Source organism: Carex rostrata, chromosome 13, assembly GCF_964058835.1.
Source record: "Carex rostrata chromosome 13, lpCarRost1.2, whole genome shotgun sequence".
NCBI lineage: Eukaryota > Viridiplantae > Streptophyta > Magnoliopsida > Poales > Cyperaceae > Carex > Carex rostrata.
The window spans coordinates 4998485-5013248 of NC_135930.1; the positions used below are offsets into that span (position 1 = coordinate 4998485).

The 14764-nt window shown below is 32.2% G+C and overlaps 2 protein-coding genes and 1 non-coding gene across 3 annotated transcripts; 1 reads left to right on the forward strand and 2 right to left on the reverse strand.

Moving 5' to 3' along the window:
- Positions 1-438: 438 nt before the first annotated feature.
- On the reverse strand, positions 439-509 carry TRNAG-GCC (transfer RNA glycine (anticodon GCC)). The gene has a single exon. It is a non-coding gene; the product is annotated as a tRNA-Gly (tRNA).
- Positions 510-7396: 6887 nt separating this feature from the next.
- Positions 7397-11688, forward strand: LOC144564530 (E3 ubiquitin-protein ligase AIRP2-like). The gene is made up of 5 exons (XM_078314127.1): positions 7397-7636; positions 9213-9375; positions 9960-10026; positions 10483-10720; positions 11256-11688. Exons 1-5 carry the CDS (start codon positions 7548-7550, stop codon positions 11467-11469), a joined length of 771 nt encoding a protein of 256 aa, XP_078170253.1. The 5' UTR covers positions 7397-7547; the 3' UTR covers positions 11470-11688.
- A 616-nt stretch (positions 11689-12304) lies between these two features.
- Positions 12305-14406, reverse strand: LOC144564772 (GDSL-like Lipase/Acylhydrolase superfamily protein). Its single transcript, XM_078314372.1, has 2 exons — positions 13717-14406; positions 12305-12936 (listed from the first exon to the last, which is right to left on the reverse strand). The coding sequence occupies exons 1-2, from the start codon at positions 14341-14343 to the stop codon at positions 12427-12429; spliced, it is 1137 nt and encodes a 378-aa protein (XP_078170498.1). The 5' UTR covers positions 14344-14406; the 3' UTR covers positions 12305-12426.
- Between the last annotated feature and the right edge of the window lie 358 nt (positions 14407-14764).

Consider the following 14764-nt stretch of genomic DNA (forward strand, 5'->3'; position numbering starts at 1 on the left):
TGTTAGTTAAACCGTACAAATCACGGTTATTAGGTTGCTTTGAATAACAAGGGTTTTATTATTTACTAATGAAGTTTCGTTGACATTTTGTTTTGCTGATTTTTTGTTAGGTGATTCATATATCAGTTTCATATTTTTTTTTTTTTCAAGTTTACCAACCAATACCAATAATGCAGATTCTTTCGCTCATATAATAAAAAGATAAAGTGAGGGAAGTCAAAAATTAATTATTTGGGTTTGTTGACTTGGTGACCCGAACAAGACAGGAAACAGTATTCTCTTCTTTTATGTTTTAACAAGGAATCTTTCAATAGAAAAAGTATGAACAAAAACTGGAATTTGCTCGGTGTGTTCGTCCATATCAACAGAAATTTATTCTTAGGATTTTTTCCATCCTCCTTTTCTTGGAGTAATAAAATCTTAAAGATAAACAAAAATTGCACCAGCCGGGAATCGAACCCGGGTCTGTACCGTGGCAGGGTACTATTCTACCACTAGACCACTGGTGCTTCGTGTTAATGAGATTAGTAAAGGTAATATAAATTATAACCATAAAAACGAACAAAGAAATCTTAAACATTCATTATGTTAATTAAATTTCCCTCGTATAATATAGAGTATGAAAATGCCAATACTGCTCAAACAATTTTCATAGAAATAGTATGCGCACAAAATCATATAATGCACAGAAAAATTACACCATATTTCACTGAGTTAGGCTAATATGACACTAGTGTTATATCAAACTAAATAACACCACATCTTAAACCCTTAGATCTGCTTTAAGATTCGTACAAAATGAAGTGCTTGAACAGTAAAAGCGAATAGTACGAATCTTAAAGCAGATCTAAGGGTTTAAGATGTGGTGTTATTTAGTTTGATATAACACTAGTGTCATATTAGCCTAACTCTATTTCACTTTATTACGTTATTAATCAAGAGGCGACAAAACAACGGACCAATTTTTTATAACTTTTTCCATCCATTGACGGCTATTAAAATGAAGTCAAAATCATATTTATTTTTTATGCATGCACTTGAATTGATATAAAACACATCTGACATTTTAAACCATTAGCATTGAATTCTTTCTTAAATAAATAAGCAATTAGAAATATAAACAGTTTTAAATTTTAAATCAATGGATAAGAAAATTAAACTTATATCAAGTTTCATAATTTTTTTATGTATAAGATATTCAAGTATCATATATTATATTTTAAAAACAAGATTATAAAAACTTAAAAGCTATTTTTAATGCTCTCAAAATTAAACCTACAACAGTGTTCTAAATAATGCGCTATATAACATTTTAAGATTTTAAAAGCTACACTGCTATCAGCTGTTTCAACGCTATAGCATTTTTTTAGTCTTTTCGCGATGACGCAATAATTGCTATTTAGAATCTTGATTCATTTTACCTTCAATTCTTTCTTTTTATTATTTAATTAAGATAATGCCTCTTATCACATTGAAGAGCTTTACGACTCAAAATTCTAGATCAGCTTATTGTTGATAAGAACCTTTGGCTTATTTTAACATCTAAGAAACATAATCTAAACAATTGGATTGCTTTTGTGTATAAAATTGCTTCTATTTATATAATAATATTAGCTGAGCGCCTGCTGCGAAAGAGACGCATTGAATTGGCAATTTGGCATACAGAGAATGCGGCCAATTGGCAGAAAGTACAAATGTCAAATGGACCTCCGTACTATTTTTTAATTTCTTTTTAAGCTAAGAAGCCTCATCCAATGACGCTTTAATGACGTCACCATTTCAATCTTATTTGGAAAAAATAATTTTACCGCAGTTAAATTATGGAAAATATAATAAAAATCACGGGGACCGCAATCCGCCGACAATCGTATCACATGCCAATCCTGACCATTCAATTAGCATTGACACAAGATATTAAGACTGTGTGGAAAAGAACACAGAGGAAGGTGATCAGCACATTGCTCATCTTTGTAAAGTACTTTGTATATCTCAATTTGGAGATGATAAATTTCAGCAAAATATACATCGTTGTCACCTCCATACAGTATCTACATCTGATCGCTCTTTACCTTCTCTCTATTTTTTTCTTTAATAACGACATCTTGTCTTTCTCTAAAGCACAGCCTAAGAGGATTGTGTAGTTAAATTATGGAATGAAAAATAAAAATTATGGGGGCCGCAGCATGCTGACAATCGTGTTGTCTGCAGTAACTTAATTCTTTTTATTTCCTGGAGCCCTTTAATTTTTTTTTTATCTTAAAAAAAAGTAAAAATCTCAATTTTTTTTTTAAGAGATCTTGTAAATTTTCAATTTAGGTCGGAATGACATGAATTTTGATCAGACGGTATGAATTTCAAACTCAAAATTTAATATACTGTAGATAATACTAACTCAGTCTGGTTTTAATTTAAGTATTACATATAAAAAGGATAGGCATATTTGCCATCAAATAATTGCAATCTGCCAAACAATATTTGTTTTTATTTTTAATATCAAACTTAGGATAACATTTATATTTCAAAGAATGACATGTACATATCATATGCTCAAGTTTAGAGATGGAGTGTAGACCATTGAAAAGGAGCGTGTGGGCCCGGCATTTTCAGATATTATTCCTTTTTATGGGGTCTGATTGAGAATCAAGGTCTTGTCCACACCTACTAATAAATTTAATTATGGCATTCCAATTTTTAAATAATTGCAACAATATCTTTGATTTTAATGTCAATTTATTTTTCAAACGTATTCTTTTATACTAAATTTCAATAAACACGTTCAATTTTCTTGTGCATCAAATGTTTCTATTTTTATTTAAATTCAAAAACAGAAATAGTCAATTGAAATTATCATTTATCTGATAATTTTTATTTTGTTTAATATTTTATTCAAGCTCTGTGCCTCTGCCGATTTTTTTATAAATATCCAAAAAAAATATAAAATTACGAAATCTACCCACTGTCTGATTGAAATTCGAAAAATACCCAATCCGGTTAACCAATAACCGGATTTGGGAAAAACTTCCGGTTAACCATTAATCGGTTTCCCATTAATCAGGCCGGATTTTTCGCGGCTGTAAGAAAAATTAATATATTTCTTTATTTGTTATTGGAAAAAAAAAATGCTTAGATTCTGAGTTATTGATCCCGGTTCAAAAGTCACTTCTATGTAATTCAGAAAATATTGTAATCCTTATAGGACATTTAATTTATAAAAAGTTGTATCTATTTTGATAATTCTTTTTTAATAACAATTATTAAATAAATTAAAGTTTTTGTTTTTTTTTCAAAAATAGATACAACTTTTCATAAATTAAATGCCCTAGAAGGATTACAATATTTTCTGGATTACATAGAAGTGACTTTTGAACCGGGATCAATAACTCAGAATCTAACCATTTTTATTTTTTTCAATAACGCATAAAGAAATATATTAATTTTTCTTACAGTCGCGAAAAATTCGGCCTGAAAAATATTGATCCGGTTATTTGTTGCATTCTTTCTAATAAATCAAATTATATTGTATTTCATCTATTTTCAAATAAATATATTCAACATTTCTAATATTTCAATACAAATTTTTTTTTTAAAGTTTCTAAAAAAAAAAAAAAAAAACAACTTTCCGGTTAACCATTAACCGGATATATTGTTTTGAATGGTTAATGGGTAACCGGTTAATGGTTAACCAGAAATTTTTCCCAAATCCGGTTATTGGTTAACCGGATTGGGTATTTTTCGAATTTTAATCAGACAGTGGGTAGATTTCGTAATTTTATATTTTTTTTGGATATTTATAAAAAAATCGGGTGCCTCTGTCACACGGGCTACACGCATTTTTCGAAATTTATCTTGTTGAATTTAAAGTAAGTATTAAGCAAAAATTTGCTCCCTTGCAGAAGAGATTTGACTCCTCTCTCTGTCTTCCAATCAAAATTTCCACTAAGAAAAGATCTTGAATTTAAATAGGAACATATATATATATTTTAAGTTTTTAACGGTACGATAATCTCATAAAAAAGGAATAAGATTTTGGAATATATATTATTTTTTTACTAATGAATTTTTTTTTTCAGAATATAATTTATTGATTCTTATATCAAAACATATCCCGGCTAAGTTAGCAGTACAAATCATCCCCCACACAAACGGGAGAGGGGGGTTTCCGATGGGCATCGGACCAAATCCTGTTCGATGGGCTGTTGGAACCGTCGGATCTGCTTTAGAATTCGTGTGTACGGATTTTAAAGCAGACGCCAAATTGCGGACGCGAATCCTAAAAAAAATCCGACGGTTCCAACAGCTCATCGAACATGATTTGATCCGATGCCCATCCGGCCCCCCCCCCCCCCCCCTCACCCCACACAAACAGGGAAAAAAAAAGTTACGCAAAGAACACTATTATAAGGCAAGCTTTCCATTAATGTCCTCCAGAAGTTAAGAAATTTCTGATACTGTACGAAACATAAATATATACTCTAAAAAGGTCAAATTATTGCAATGTTGCCCATGAAATAATTAAAGCTATTAGCTCCTGTAATTGATTATGAAGTCCAACAGTTAGATGATATTTACAATTTGAATTTTGCTTCTTGTTCTTTGTCAAATTTTTTTTAGTGAAATATTACCTTTAATTCTTACAATTAGTTCCTTTTGAATTTTGCAAGCTCTTTAATTAGAAGTGTAAGTTACGTATAAAGTTGAGTTGGGACCCTTTTCAATGAATATTTGAACGATATTAATGATGCATTTTAAAAAGTAATTTTAATTAAGTTTTAGTAAATAGGGTAATTTATTATAGGCATGTTCTTGGACTTATAGATTGATTGCGTATTAAATTTGATATAATTTTAGTGTCACTTGATATTCCATCAAATGCCGTTATAGACCGTTGTAAATTTTTAAGTGGTTTGAAGGATAGTAAAACTTGTATCAAATTCCCTTCATTTTTTATGTGCATTAGATAATGTAGATCATATTTTAAAGGTCGGATTGCAAAAAAACAAATTAATTTTTACCATTGTTAAAATTATCAAATTAATGCATTGTCCACCTTACAAATTATGTTCTTGTATTAATAAGTATTTTGTTTGTTCAATATGATTGTTTAATGATGATAAATCATTTTTTTTTCTTATTTCACGTCTTCATAAATGCTATTACAAATTTGTTTATCATACTTTTTACAAATAAAGTATTTTGTTTGTTCAATATGATTGTTTGATGATGATAAATCATTTTTTTTTCTTATTTCACGTCTTCATAAATGCTATTACAAATTTGTTTATCATACTTTTTCATGCACCAAACAATTTGCACAGTATATATATATATTTTAAATGTACTTGTAATTAAGCTATGAGATTTCTAATTTTTTATTAGAAGGTCTAATTTGATGTGTTTAATTGTTGTAAGAATGTAAGCAATCTATAAGTGTAAAATTTAGGACCCAAACTCTTCATTTCTTTTATTTTAATATCATAACTATCAATTATATTTGAAATCCTCCTGTGTAGTTTCTACACAGCCTGTTCTAAGTCAGGAAAAAAGAGGAGGGTTCGTGATAGGTTTGGCGAGCCAGCGGTAAAAAACAGACTTTTCATGGAAATGAAACTCTCACGAATTGGGTAGGAGTAGTACTAAGATGAGTGACCTACTGGGAAGTCCCTATGTTCCTGATTCCGGTAGGTTAAAAGAGAAATTCTAATATTTAGCAATCAAGTGGAAATGGTCTGTTCAATATTTAAATCAATTACTTATTAATTTGTTCTATCAGAAGAATGGGCTTAGAAAGAATTTGACAATTTTTAATGTTGTGAGATTATACATAAATTTTGTGCGCAAAGGGTTTTTTTTTTTGGAAGGCGTTTTATAAACATTAGATCAAATTTGCTATGATATTTAGTACAAGAAGTTTGATCCGTATCGAGATCCGTCAAATTTATCCGTTTATAATTTTAGTTGTACACAAAAATTATAAAACAAATCGAACCGTTCATATCGAACATCCGAGAGAATTTGATCTAATGTCTTTAAAAAATCTTTTACTCAATATTTAAATTATCGAATAAAAAAATAATTTGAAAAAGTAAGATAGAATAATATCTGAGTTAATTCGAAATAAGTATTTAAACTCTCTATACATAATAACTTCCGATTTTTTTAAAAATACCCATTAAAAAAATTAATTTAATAAAAATAATCAGATCTGAACTGAATTTTTAAAACTACCCAGATCGCGGATTTTTTCCACGACCCAGAATTTTTATTCCAGGCCGCGGAAAAAATTCGCGCCCCGAAATTTTTTTTTTTTTAATTTTTTATTCCGACCGCGGATATTTTCCACGGCCCGGATTTTAAAATAAATTTTTTTTAAAGAGTTTGGAGAAAAAAAATATTGTTTTTTTGGCCCAACTTTGCACCTCTAGTTAACATATTAAAACACCTTCAAAAATCATGAAAATTTACCAACATGCATTCTTGACTTCATAGAATAAGACTGTGAAGTTTCATACAAAATCTCAAAACAGATCGTGAGATATCGGCTCTCAAAAATTGCCCGAACTGCTGAAGGAGTGCTTCTGAGCCCAACTTTGCACCTCTGATTAACATACCAAAACAGCTTCAAAAATCATGAAAATTTACCGACATGCATTCTTGAATTCATAAAACAAGACTGTGAAGTTTTATACAAAATCTCAAAACAGATTGTGAGATATCAGCTCTCAAAAATTGCCCGAACTGCTGAAGGAGTGATTCTGACTCCAAATTTGCACCTCTGATTAACATACCAAAACACCTTAAAAAATCATGAAAATTTACCGACATGTATTCTTGACTTCATAAAATAAGACTGTTAAGTTTCATACAAAAGCTCAAAACAGATCGTGAAATATCGGCTCTCAAAAATTACCTAAACTGCTGAACGAGTGCTTCTGAGCCCAACTTTGCACCTCTAGTCAACATACCAAAACAACTTCAAAAATCATACTTTACTTACTCCACGATCAAATACAAAATTATAATAGATTAGCTTTAGGCGCTTGCTAGCTGGTTGCTACTGTAGAACATTCTTAGTTGCTTCTAGAGAACATTTACAAGAAACCAAGGCTATATAGGAAACTTTCCAATTATCTCATAATTTAAAATAAAGGGATTCCTGTCTCTAGAATCCAAATCTGCTCCTTTTTTGAGAAAAGGAGCACCCTCTTTTTCTTCAATCCGAACCGTTCAAAAACGATCAAACGGCTTCAATTACATATGATTCATTTTAATAGATTATATTGATATAAAAAAAATTAATTGAAGCCGTTTGATCGATTTTGAACGGTTTGGATTGAAGAATAGGAGGGTGCTCCTTTTCTCAAGAAAAGGAGTAGATTTGAATCCCCTGTCTCTATCCTGGTCTTGTCTTCTACGAAAGCTATCTTCTTTATCCTCTCTCTATCTCTCTCTCTCTCTATCTTTCTATCTTTCTAGATATCTTTCCTCTCTATTCCTTAATTCTCTCATCTCTCTAAAAATCACAAGAAATTCAAGCAAAAAAAGAAACCATGAATCAGAGTCAGGTTAGTAGGAGGAGTTTATCCCTGAGAGGTTCTTTAAAATCCCTTGAGGCTGATATACACCATGCCAATTCTCTGTAAGTTTTTTTTTTCTTCTTCTTTACATTAGTTAAGAGAAATTAGGATTATCAATTAGATATATGCAAAAATTGCTTTAAGGTAGTAAAGTTTCACATGGATAATTGAACAGACAAGGAATTTTATAAAACACTGAAAAAAAAATCTTTCTACCAAATCCCTTTTCATTTGCTGTAAAGAATTCCAATGTACCCCTCCTTTGTCCCTGTTATGACTTATCAAAATTGCTGATTTGATACTTTCAATGAAATCAGGACATTTTATCATTTTATGGTATTTGTAATGTTTTAGAGGGGTATAAGAAAATAAGAGAGATTTGGTACAAGGATTTCACAAAAGAGGAAAGAAAATAAGAGAGATTTGGTACAAGGATTTCACAAAAGAGGAAAAAAAATAGGTATGATTTTGAAGTAAAATTATTAAGGGGGCTGTTGAAGTTGAAAAATTAGGTATGATTTCACAAAAAAAGGATTTCACCAAAATGTTTATAGGCCTGATTTGTTGGTTTATTGCATTTTTTACATGATTCATGAACATTGAGCCTCTAATTATATTATAATCTAGTGACAGACTTTGCCATTACCAGACCTCTACATAAACCTTTTTGGGTTTAACATTGATGGAATTGCGCATTAAAAGGCAGTATAGTTGCCACGCAGTGATCGAATTTGGTGGAATAGAGTATAATAATGGAGGTGAAATAAACTGGATTTTTGCAGTAAAACTCGGGAATTGAAATATCAACTCATGACTGGAGGTGTGAGTTGTGGGTGGGTTGGGGGCGGGGGGGAGGGGGGGGTGGTTGGCCAATTCCATTGAATAGGTTAAGTGGAATTGGGCTTATTCCACTTTGCCGAGGTGGAATAAATTGGAATTTTGCAGTAAAACTAGGGAATTTTATGCATAGGTCCCTATATATTCCACTGCCTTGGAATACCAATTCATGACTGGAGAGGGGTGGGAGGGTTGGCCAATTCCATTGAATAGAATAAGTGAATTGATGAATTTCCAGTAGGGATGAAATAGGGCTTATTCCACTTTGCTGAATGGAGTTGGAACAGTGACCTATTCTCTTTGTCTCTTTTACTATCGCCAAACATCTATAAACATGGATAGTACAATACTAAAATATTCAATAACTAGAATACACCTTTAATCCCCAGCTTAATAATTGCAGTAATTTCATAGAAGATTATTTAAATTATTCGTATCTGGTTGAACTGGCAAATCCAATAACATAATGGTTTTAATGTGGCACTCCTGACTGGTATGATATTGAAATTCAATGCTTTAAATTAAAAAATGTTACCTTATGTAAGTTTTTCGGTGTATGGTCTTTTATAAATTATTCTTAGTTGAGACTAAGTGGCAAGTGATTAAATAGTCTGTGATTCCTCAGTTTATTTCAACTAAAATACTTTAACCAGTTATTGTAAAAATAAAAATACAGCACCTCTCACAGTGCTTGATTTTATTGCAATTTGGGTTTATGTAAAATAAAGCAAAAGATAAAAGGTCATGCAGTGCTAGAGGCAAAACACATCAAGTATCTCACTTCTCTCTCTCTCATTTCAGGGCAGATGCAGTGCAAAGAACATATGGAGGTACGGGTGTACAAATGAGGTTATCACAAAATCCGTTTGCACCGGTATTTCTATATTTAATGAAACTGATGGATTGTGGGTGCTTCTTTAGCCTTCCTAGCTACTTCAGCCTCTTTCACATCCTCATTTGCAAGGTATAAAAATTTATGTAAATGTAACTTCACAATTATGGACACATTATGATATGATATGAATATGTCTTCTGACCTCTGCATATTTTCCTTTTTAATTTAATTGAAAAGATACGAGTAGAACTAGTGTTCTTAGTCTTTGACGAGCTTAACTCCAAAACCTATCAAAATTGGCTTCAAATGACGAATCCAAACCGATCTACTTGACAAGTGACGCGTTTACATATAAAATTTATAAATTTTTGAATTACTTTAGTATTAAGTCAATCAGTCAAAAAATGCTGAAAAATGAAAATTAACCTAGAAACATTTTCTTTATCAATTGACTTTATACTAAATGAATTCAAAAGTTTATAAATTTTGCTTGTAAACACATCATTTGGTAAGTAGATCGGTTCCAATAGTTTGGATTTGTCGTTAGAAGCCAATTCGATAGATTTTGCCATTTTGGAGTTAAGCTTACCAAGAGGCTTGGTGAGCTTAAGAACACCCTAGTTAAGCCAATTCTGATATTTCGAGGTTTAATAAGTGTACATATGAGTTTCCAAATTTTAACAGTGAAATTTAAATTCTCTTTTGATACACAGGTTTATGTAGACGGGGAGAGCTCTCGGTCTACTTTTGAGAGGAGAGCCAGCGTTCGAGAATTTTATGGTACAGTTTTTTTGCTATAGTTAGTTCTTAGTTTTAAGTGAGGCTATACGCATACTGCAGATTGGTCCGTACTATGGATCAATATCTTCGTTTTAAAGTCCAAACAATCGATCTGAACCATTCAACATGATCTCCATATGAAAATGTACTTGCAGACTAAATTTTGAATTTTAAAAACAAAAACTTCTTTTTTAGATAGGTAGAAAATCACTACTGTTGAATGGTCTAGAACTTTTAGATCAAGTGATTTTCTACCTATCTAAAACAATAGTAAAAAAATTATGAAAAACATATTTGATCTACAAGTACATTATTATATGGAGAATATGTTCCACGGTTTAGATCGACTGTTTGTAACTTCGAAAATAGAGATATCGATCCATAGTATGGACCGATATGCGCTATGCATAGTACCAAGTACCTTTAATTTCTACTGACAAACTTGAATTCTTGCAGCTGTAATTTACCCTTATTTGCAACAACTCGAGAGCAGCTTGTCCGAAAAGGAAACTACCAAAGAGAAAGGCCGGTCAAAGGAAATTATGGGTAGGAATCGGGGGGATGAATCAAAGAAGGTCATTTTAGAAAAGGATTGGGAGAGGGAGGATGAGTGTGACATTTGCATGGAGGTTTGTACAAAAATGGTTCTCCCCAGCTGTAGCCATGAAATGTGCATCAATTGCTACCGTGACTGGTATATTACTGTTTTACCCCTTAAGATTGGTCATATTATTTAGAGTAGGATTAAAATGCCCCATTGTTGCCATGTCCCGATCATGCCTCACATCCTTATATCCATTTTCAAAGTCCATCTGAACCGCTCAACATGATTTTCATATTAAAATGTGCTTGGAGATGAAATATTTTATTTTTTGAAAAGTTTTTACTACTTTTATAGATAGGTACAAAAATGACTGTTTTTCAGAAGATTCTTGATCATCCAAAAACTGTGATTTTGTACCTATCTAAAAAATAGAAAAAAATGTTGTGTATTTGTTGAAAAGTTGGAGTAGACTTGTTGGTTAATTTCCAGAGTTTTAGAGGGTCATATACAGTGTCTCAATTTTGCAGGGTATACATGATATTTCTGGTATGTAAAGGGGCTACACAAAATTTTCCAATATTTTCCAATATTAGACTACTTGCACCAGAGGTCATGGTTAACCTGTTACTGGTATGACAATACATATTTGCTCTAGTTTAATTCCGGAATCTTGTCAAAATTGTAGGTATAAAAAATCAAAATCATGCCCCTTTTGTCGAGGAAGCCTGAAGAGGGTCTGTTCGTGTGATCTCTGGGTGCTCACTAGCGATTCTGATGTGGTCGACAAAGTAACCCTAGATAGAGAAAACTTTAATCGCTTCTTTCACTACATCGATAGCCTACCTCTAGTTATACCAGACAATCTCTTTGTTTTCTACTACGACTATTACCTGGTATGATCTGAAGGAGTCAATGTCAAATTATCAACGAGATGGTACAGAAAAGCAGTACGGTTGTATATTATAGGTTGCTAATTAGATAAAGTCCACTCTTTGTATTATTTGTCACTGCAAAGAGATTGGTACTTATATGTACATAACATTATCATTTCTAAAAATATGTATATAATGTTACAGTTTAAACACAAGGGTCAAAAAACTTATCCCATGTTTCCAAAAGATATTTTTCTCTGTTATCTTTCTGTGTCTATTATTTAAGCAATCTAGTTTTCAGTGGTATTGAAATTGGTGCTTGGTAGTGTTCTTCTTCTCCTATTAGATAAATTATGAGTGAGTCTATGGTACTATGCATATCACGGGTTGTTACCGTGCTACGGCTCTATATTCGAGTTTTCAAATTCTAACGGTCGATCCGAACCGTTCATCTTGTTCTCCATATTAATATGTGTTTAGAGACCAAATTTTACATTTTTTGAAAATTTTTTACTAATTTTTCAGATATTTAGAAAATCACTTGATCTGAAAATTCTGGACCATCCAAAAACAGTGATTTTCAATAAATCTAAAAAAATAGTAAAAAAATTAAAAAAAATGTAAAATTTGGTCTCCAAACACATATTAATATGGAGAACAAGATGAACGGTTCGGATTGACCGTTAGGATTTGAAGGTTAACAAATCGTAATATTCATCTTTTTCTCTGTTCTTTCTGTGTCTATTATTTAAGCAATCTAGTTTTCAGTGGTATTGAAATTGGTGCTTGGTAGTGTTCTTCTTCTCCTATTAGATAAATTATTATACAAAGATGTTTAAAGTTGTGAGCCTTCAACCAGCTGAGCACAATTTAGCAAATTCTCCAAAAACAAGATAGCAATTCTCTGGCCTAAGATTAAAGATCAAAATAAAATCTTTTTCATCAAACCTCTTCATTTCCTACAAAGCACAATACTTCTCTCTATCAGTTCCCTTCATCTGCTCTACCAAGAAAAACACTGAATGGCGGCCGCATATATCCATGTCGAAAGAACAAATCAGATACAACCCGGTACATTCCCTCTGTCAAGTGGACCCCATCCCAGTTAACATACCTCGCCGGGTCAGAACACGCAGTTGACACACCCGGAGACCCGCAAGTAGCAAACAAATCAAAATTCAAATCTCCACCTCCCGACCCGCAACAAGTTTTATACAATTGAGTGAACCCATACTTCTTTGGGTTTTGCATGACCACACGATGAGCAGCAGAGTAGTCGGCGTATGAGATCACAGCATTCGGGTGGGCCTTGCGTAGTGCTTGGATCTTTGTTAGGAGGAAAGAGTTATGTGCAGAGCTCTGTTTGTTCACTTTTGATGAGCAATTTAATGCATCTCTGTCTGAAGAGGGAGTCAGGTAGAGTGCCAGTGGTAGGCATCCAGTTAATGGTAGGCCTTGAACAATTATATATTTGGCACCTCTCTTTAACAACCCCTACATAAAGAAATTAAGTGCACAAGAGATGTTGTTATCTGTGAGAAACACTAAGATTAAATATAGAGACGGAATTAGAAAATTTAGATTGAGAGCTGAAACATAAAATGCATAATATGTGGCCGTTGAAATTTAAATCCAAGTCTCCATACCTATAAAGTGAAATTCAAATTGCTATATTATAGCACACATTTTGCATGAGGGGGGTCGACTATATATATATTTTTCTAAATTAATTAAATTTTAATATACATAATTTAAAAAATTTAAATCAAGAGGTGACTAAGCACACTCGATTCGATGTAGATCCGCCCCTGATTGAATACCTTTTATTCTCAGTTCTTGCTAATAATGGAGATCTTTATGTACTTGAAAGAGATCATGGAGATCTCTATGTACTTGACATTATCTTTCCTTTTCACCAGGTGAACAGAGAATAAATACATTTATGTTACATATGTTATACCATTATTTAGTATAAGTGGCCTTACCAGAAATTGTGAAAAAAAGTTGATGATTCAGATCAAAATGTAAATTTAGATCATTTTTTACTTCTTTTACTTGGCTTCCCTGTAAAATTTGCACAGTGGACTTCAATTTTACCATCTATTTGTCCTGATCTCTTGAGATCATTTCACTTAGAATAAGAAGGTCAATCTAAGTACCTCCACAAATTATTTTCAATTATAACCTAAAAATTTAGAAAAAAAAAATGCTGACTAAACAACACTGACATTACATATTAGAACAGATGAATCACAAAAAGAGAGAAAACAATACCTCAAGAAAATTGTTCATATTATTCATTGCCAGTTTTCGGATTTGTTCCGGTACAAGAGTCGGTGACATGATGCTATACCCATAATCGTTCGCTCCCATCTCTCCGACCCAAAACAATGTTTTCTCCAAATCCTCAGCCCCTTTTTTCTCCTTTAAAAACTCATCAAACCATCCCAATTCTGTCATGATAGATACCGGAACAATATCGATTGTAATATTATGTTTGACATAGAATTCATGTTCAATTGCGGTAGAACCTGCTACTGCAAAATTGACTCCGTGCGAGAAATCGGAGTTACGAGAGAGGTAAGGGGGTAAGAAAGGTAAATGGAGAGAATTGGCAAGAAAATCGATGATTAGACGGCCATCGGAGTACCGGTTTGTTGACCGATGAAAGAATGTGGTACCATATGGAGGACTTGAAACATAACCAAAGGAATACGGACCGGTTGTGGAGTGCGTGTTGCCGGTGTCGGTGAAGGAGTCACCAAATGCATATATTTTGGTGAATTTGGGGGTGGAATGGTAATTTGGTTTAGGTAATTTAGGGTTTGTGGGGAGAGAGTGTGAAGTGAGAATTGTCAAGAGAAGTGTGAGAGAGAAGAGCATAGATGAAATCTTGGCCATTTTTTGTGTTGTAAGTTTAGGTGATGCATGAATATATGGAAGCAGATCAAGCAACGGTATATAGGCGGTTGAGGGTATTTTTGTCCAAAATATTTAATGACAACATGTATTTTCATTTAAAGCTTCTGGTGAAGTTAGATGGAGATGAAGGAGCATGGATTATGTTTAGAATATATATAACCAAATAAGAAGACATGCATGGTGACAGTGACCTCCTTTAATTTAATGTAGTGTAAAAGTTAGGAATTTGATATGATCCGGTAATGGTACTTTTTCCTACAAAAATGGTTAAAAAATACAAATTTGGAAGGGTTATATATATACTTATATTCAAGGAAATGTTATGATAACAAAAAAATCAAAATTAAAATAGAGAGAAAAATAAAGAACCAAAAATAAATATTCTTTTAGTGTTATTTCA

Excerpts from the sequence above, each read along its gene's own strand:
- LOC144564772 (XM_078314372.1), bottom strand. The coding sequence starts at position 14,343 with ATGGCCAAGATTTCATCTATGCTCTTCTCTCTCACACTTCTCTTGACA. Across the intron at positions 12,937-13,716 it reads ATATGAACAATTTTCTTGAG|GGGTTGTTAAAGAGAGGTGC; the intron begins GTATTGTTTTCT and ends TTCTTTATGTAG.
- LOC144564530 (XM_078314127.1), top strand. The coding sequence starts at position 7,548 with ATGAATCAGAGTCAGGTTAGTAGGAGGAGTTTATCCCTGAGAGGTTCT. Across the intron at positions 7,637-9,212 it reads ATACACCATGCCAATTCTCT|GGCAGATGCAGTGCAAAGAA; the intron begins GTAAGTTTTTTT and ends CTCTCATTTCAG. Across the intron at positions 10,721-11,255 it reads ATCAATTGCTACCGTGACTG|GTATAAAAAATCAAAATCAT; the intron begins GTATATTACTGT and ends TCAAAATTGTAG.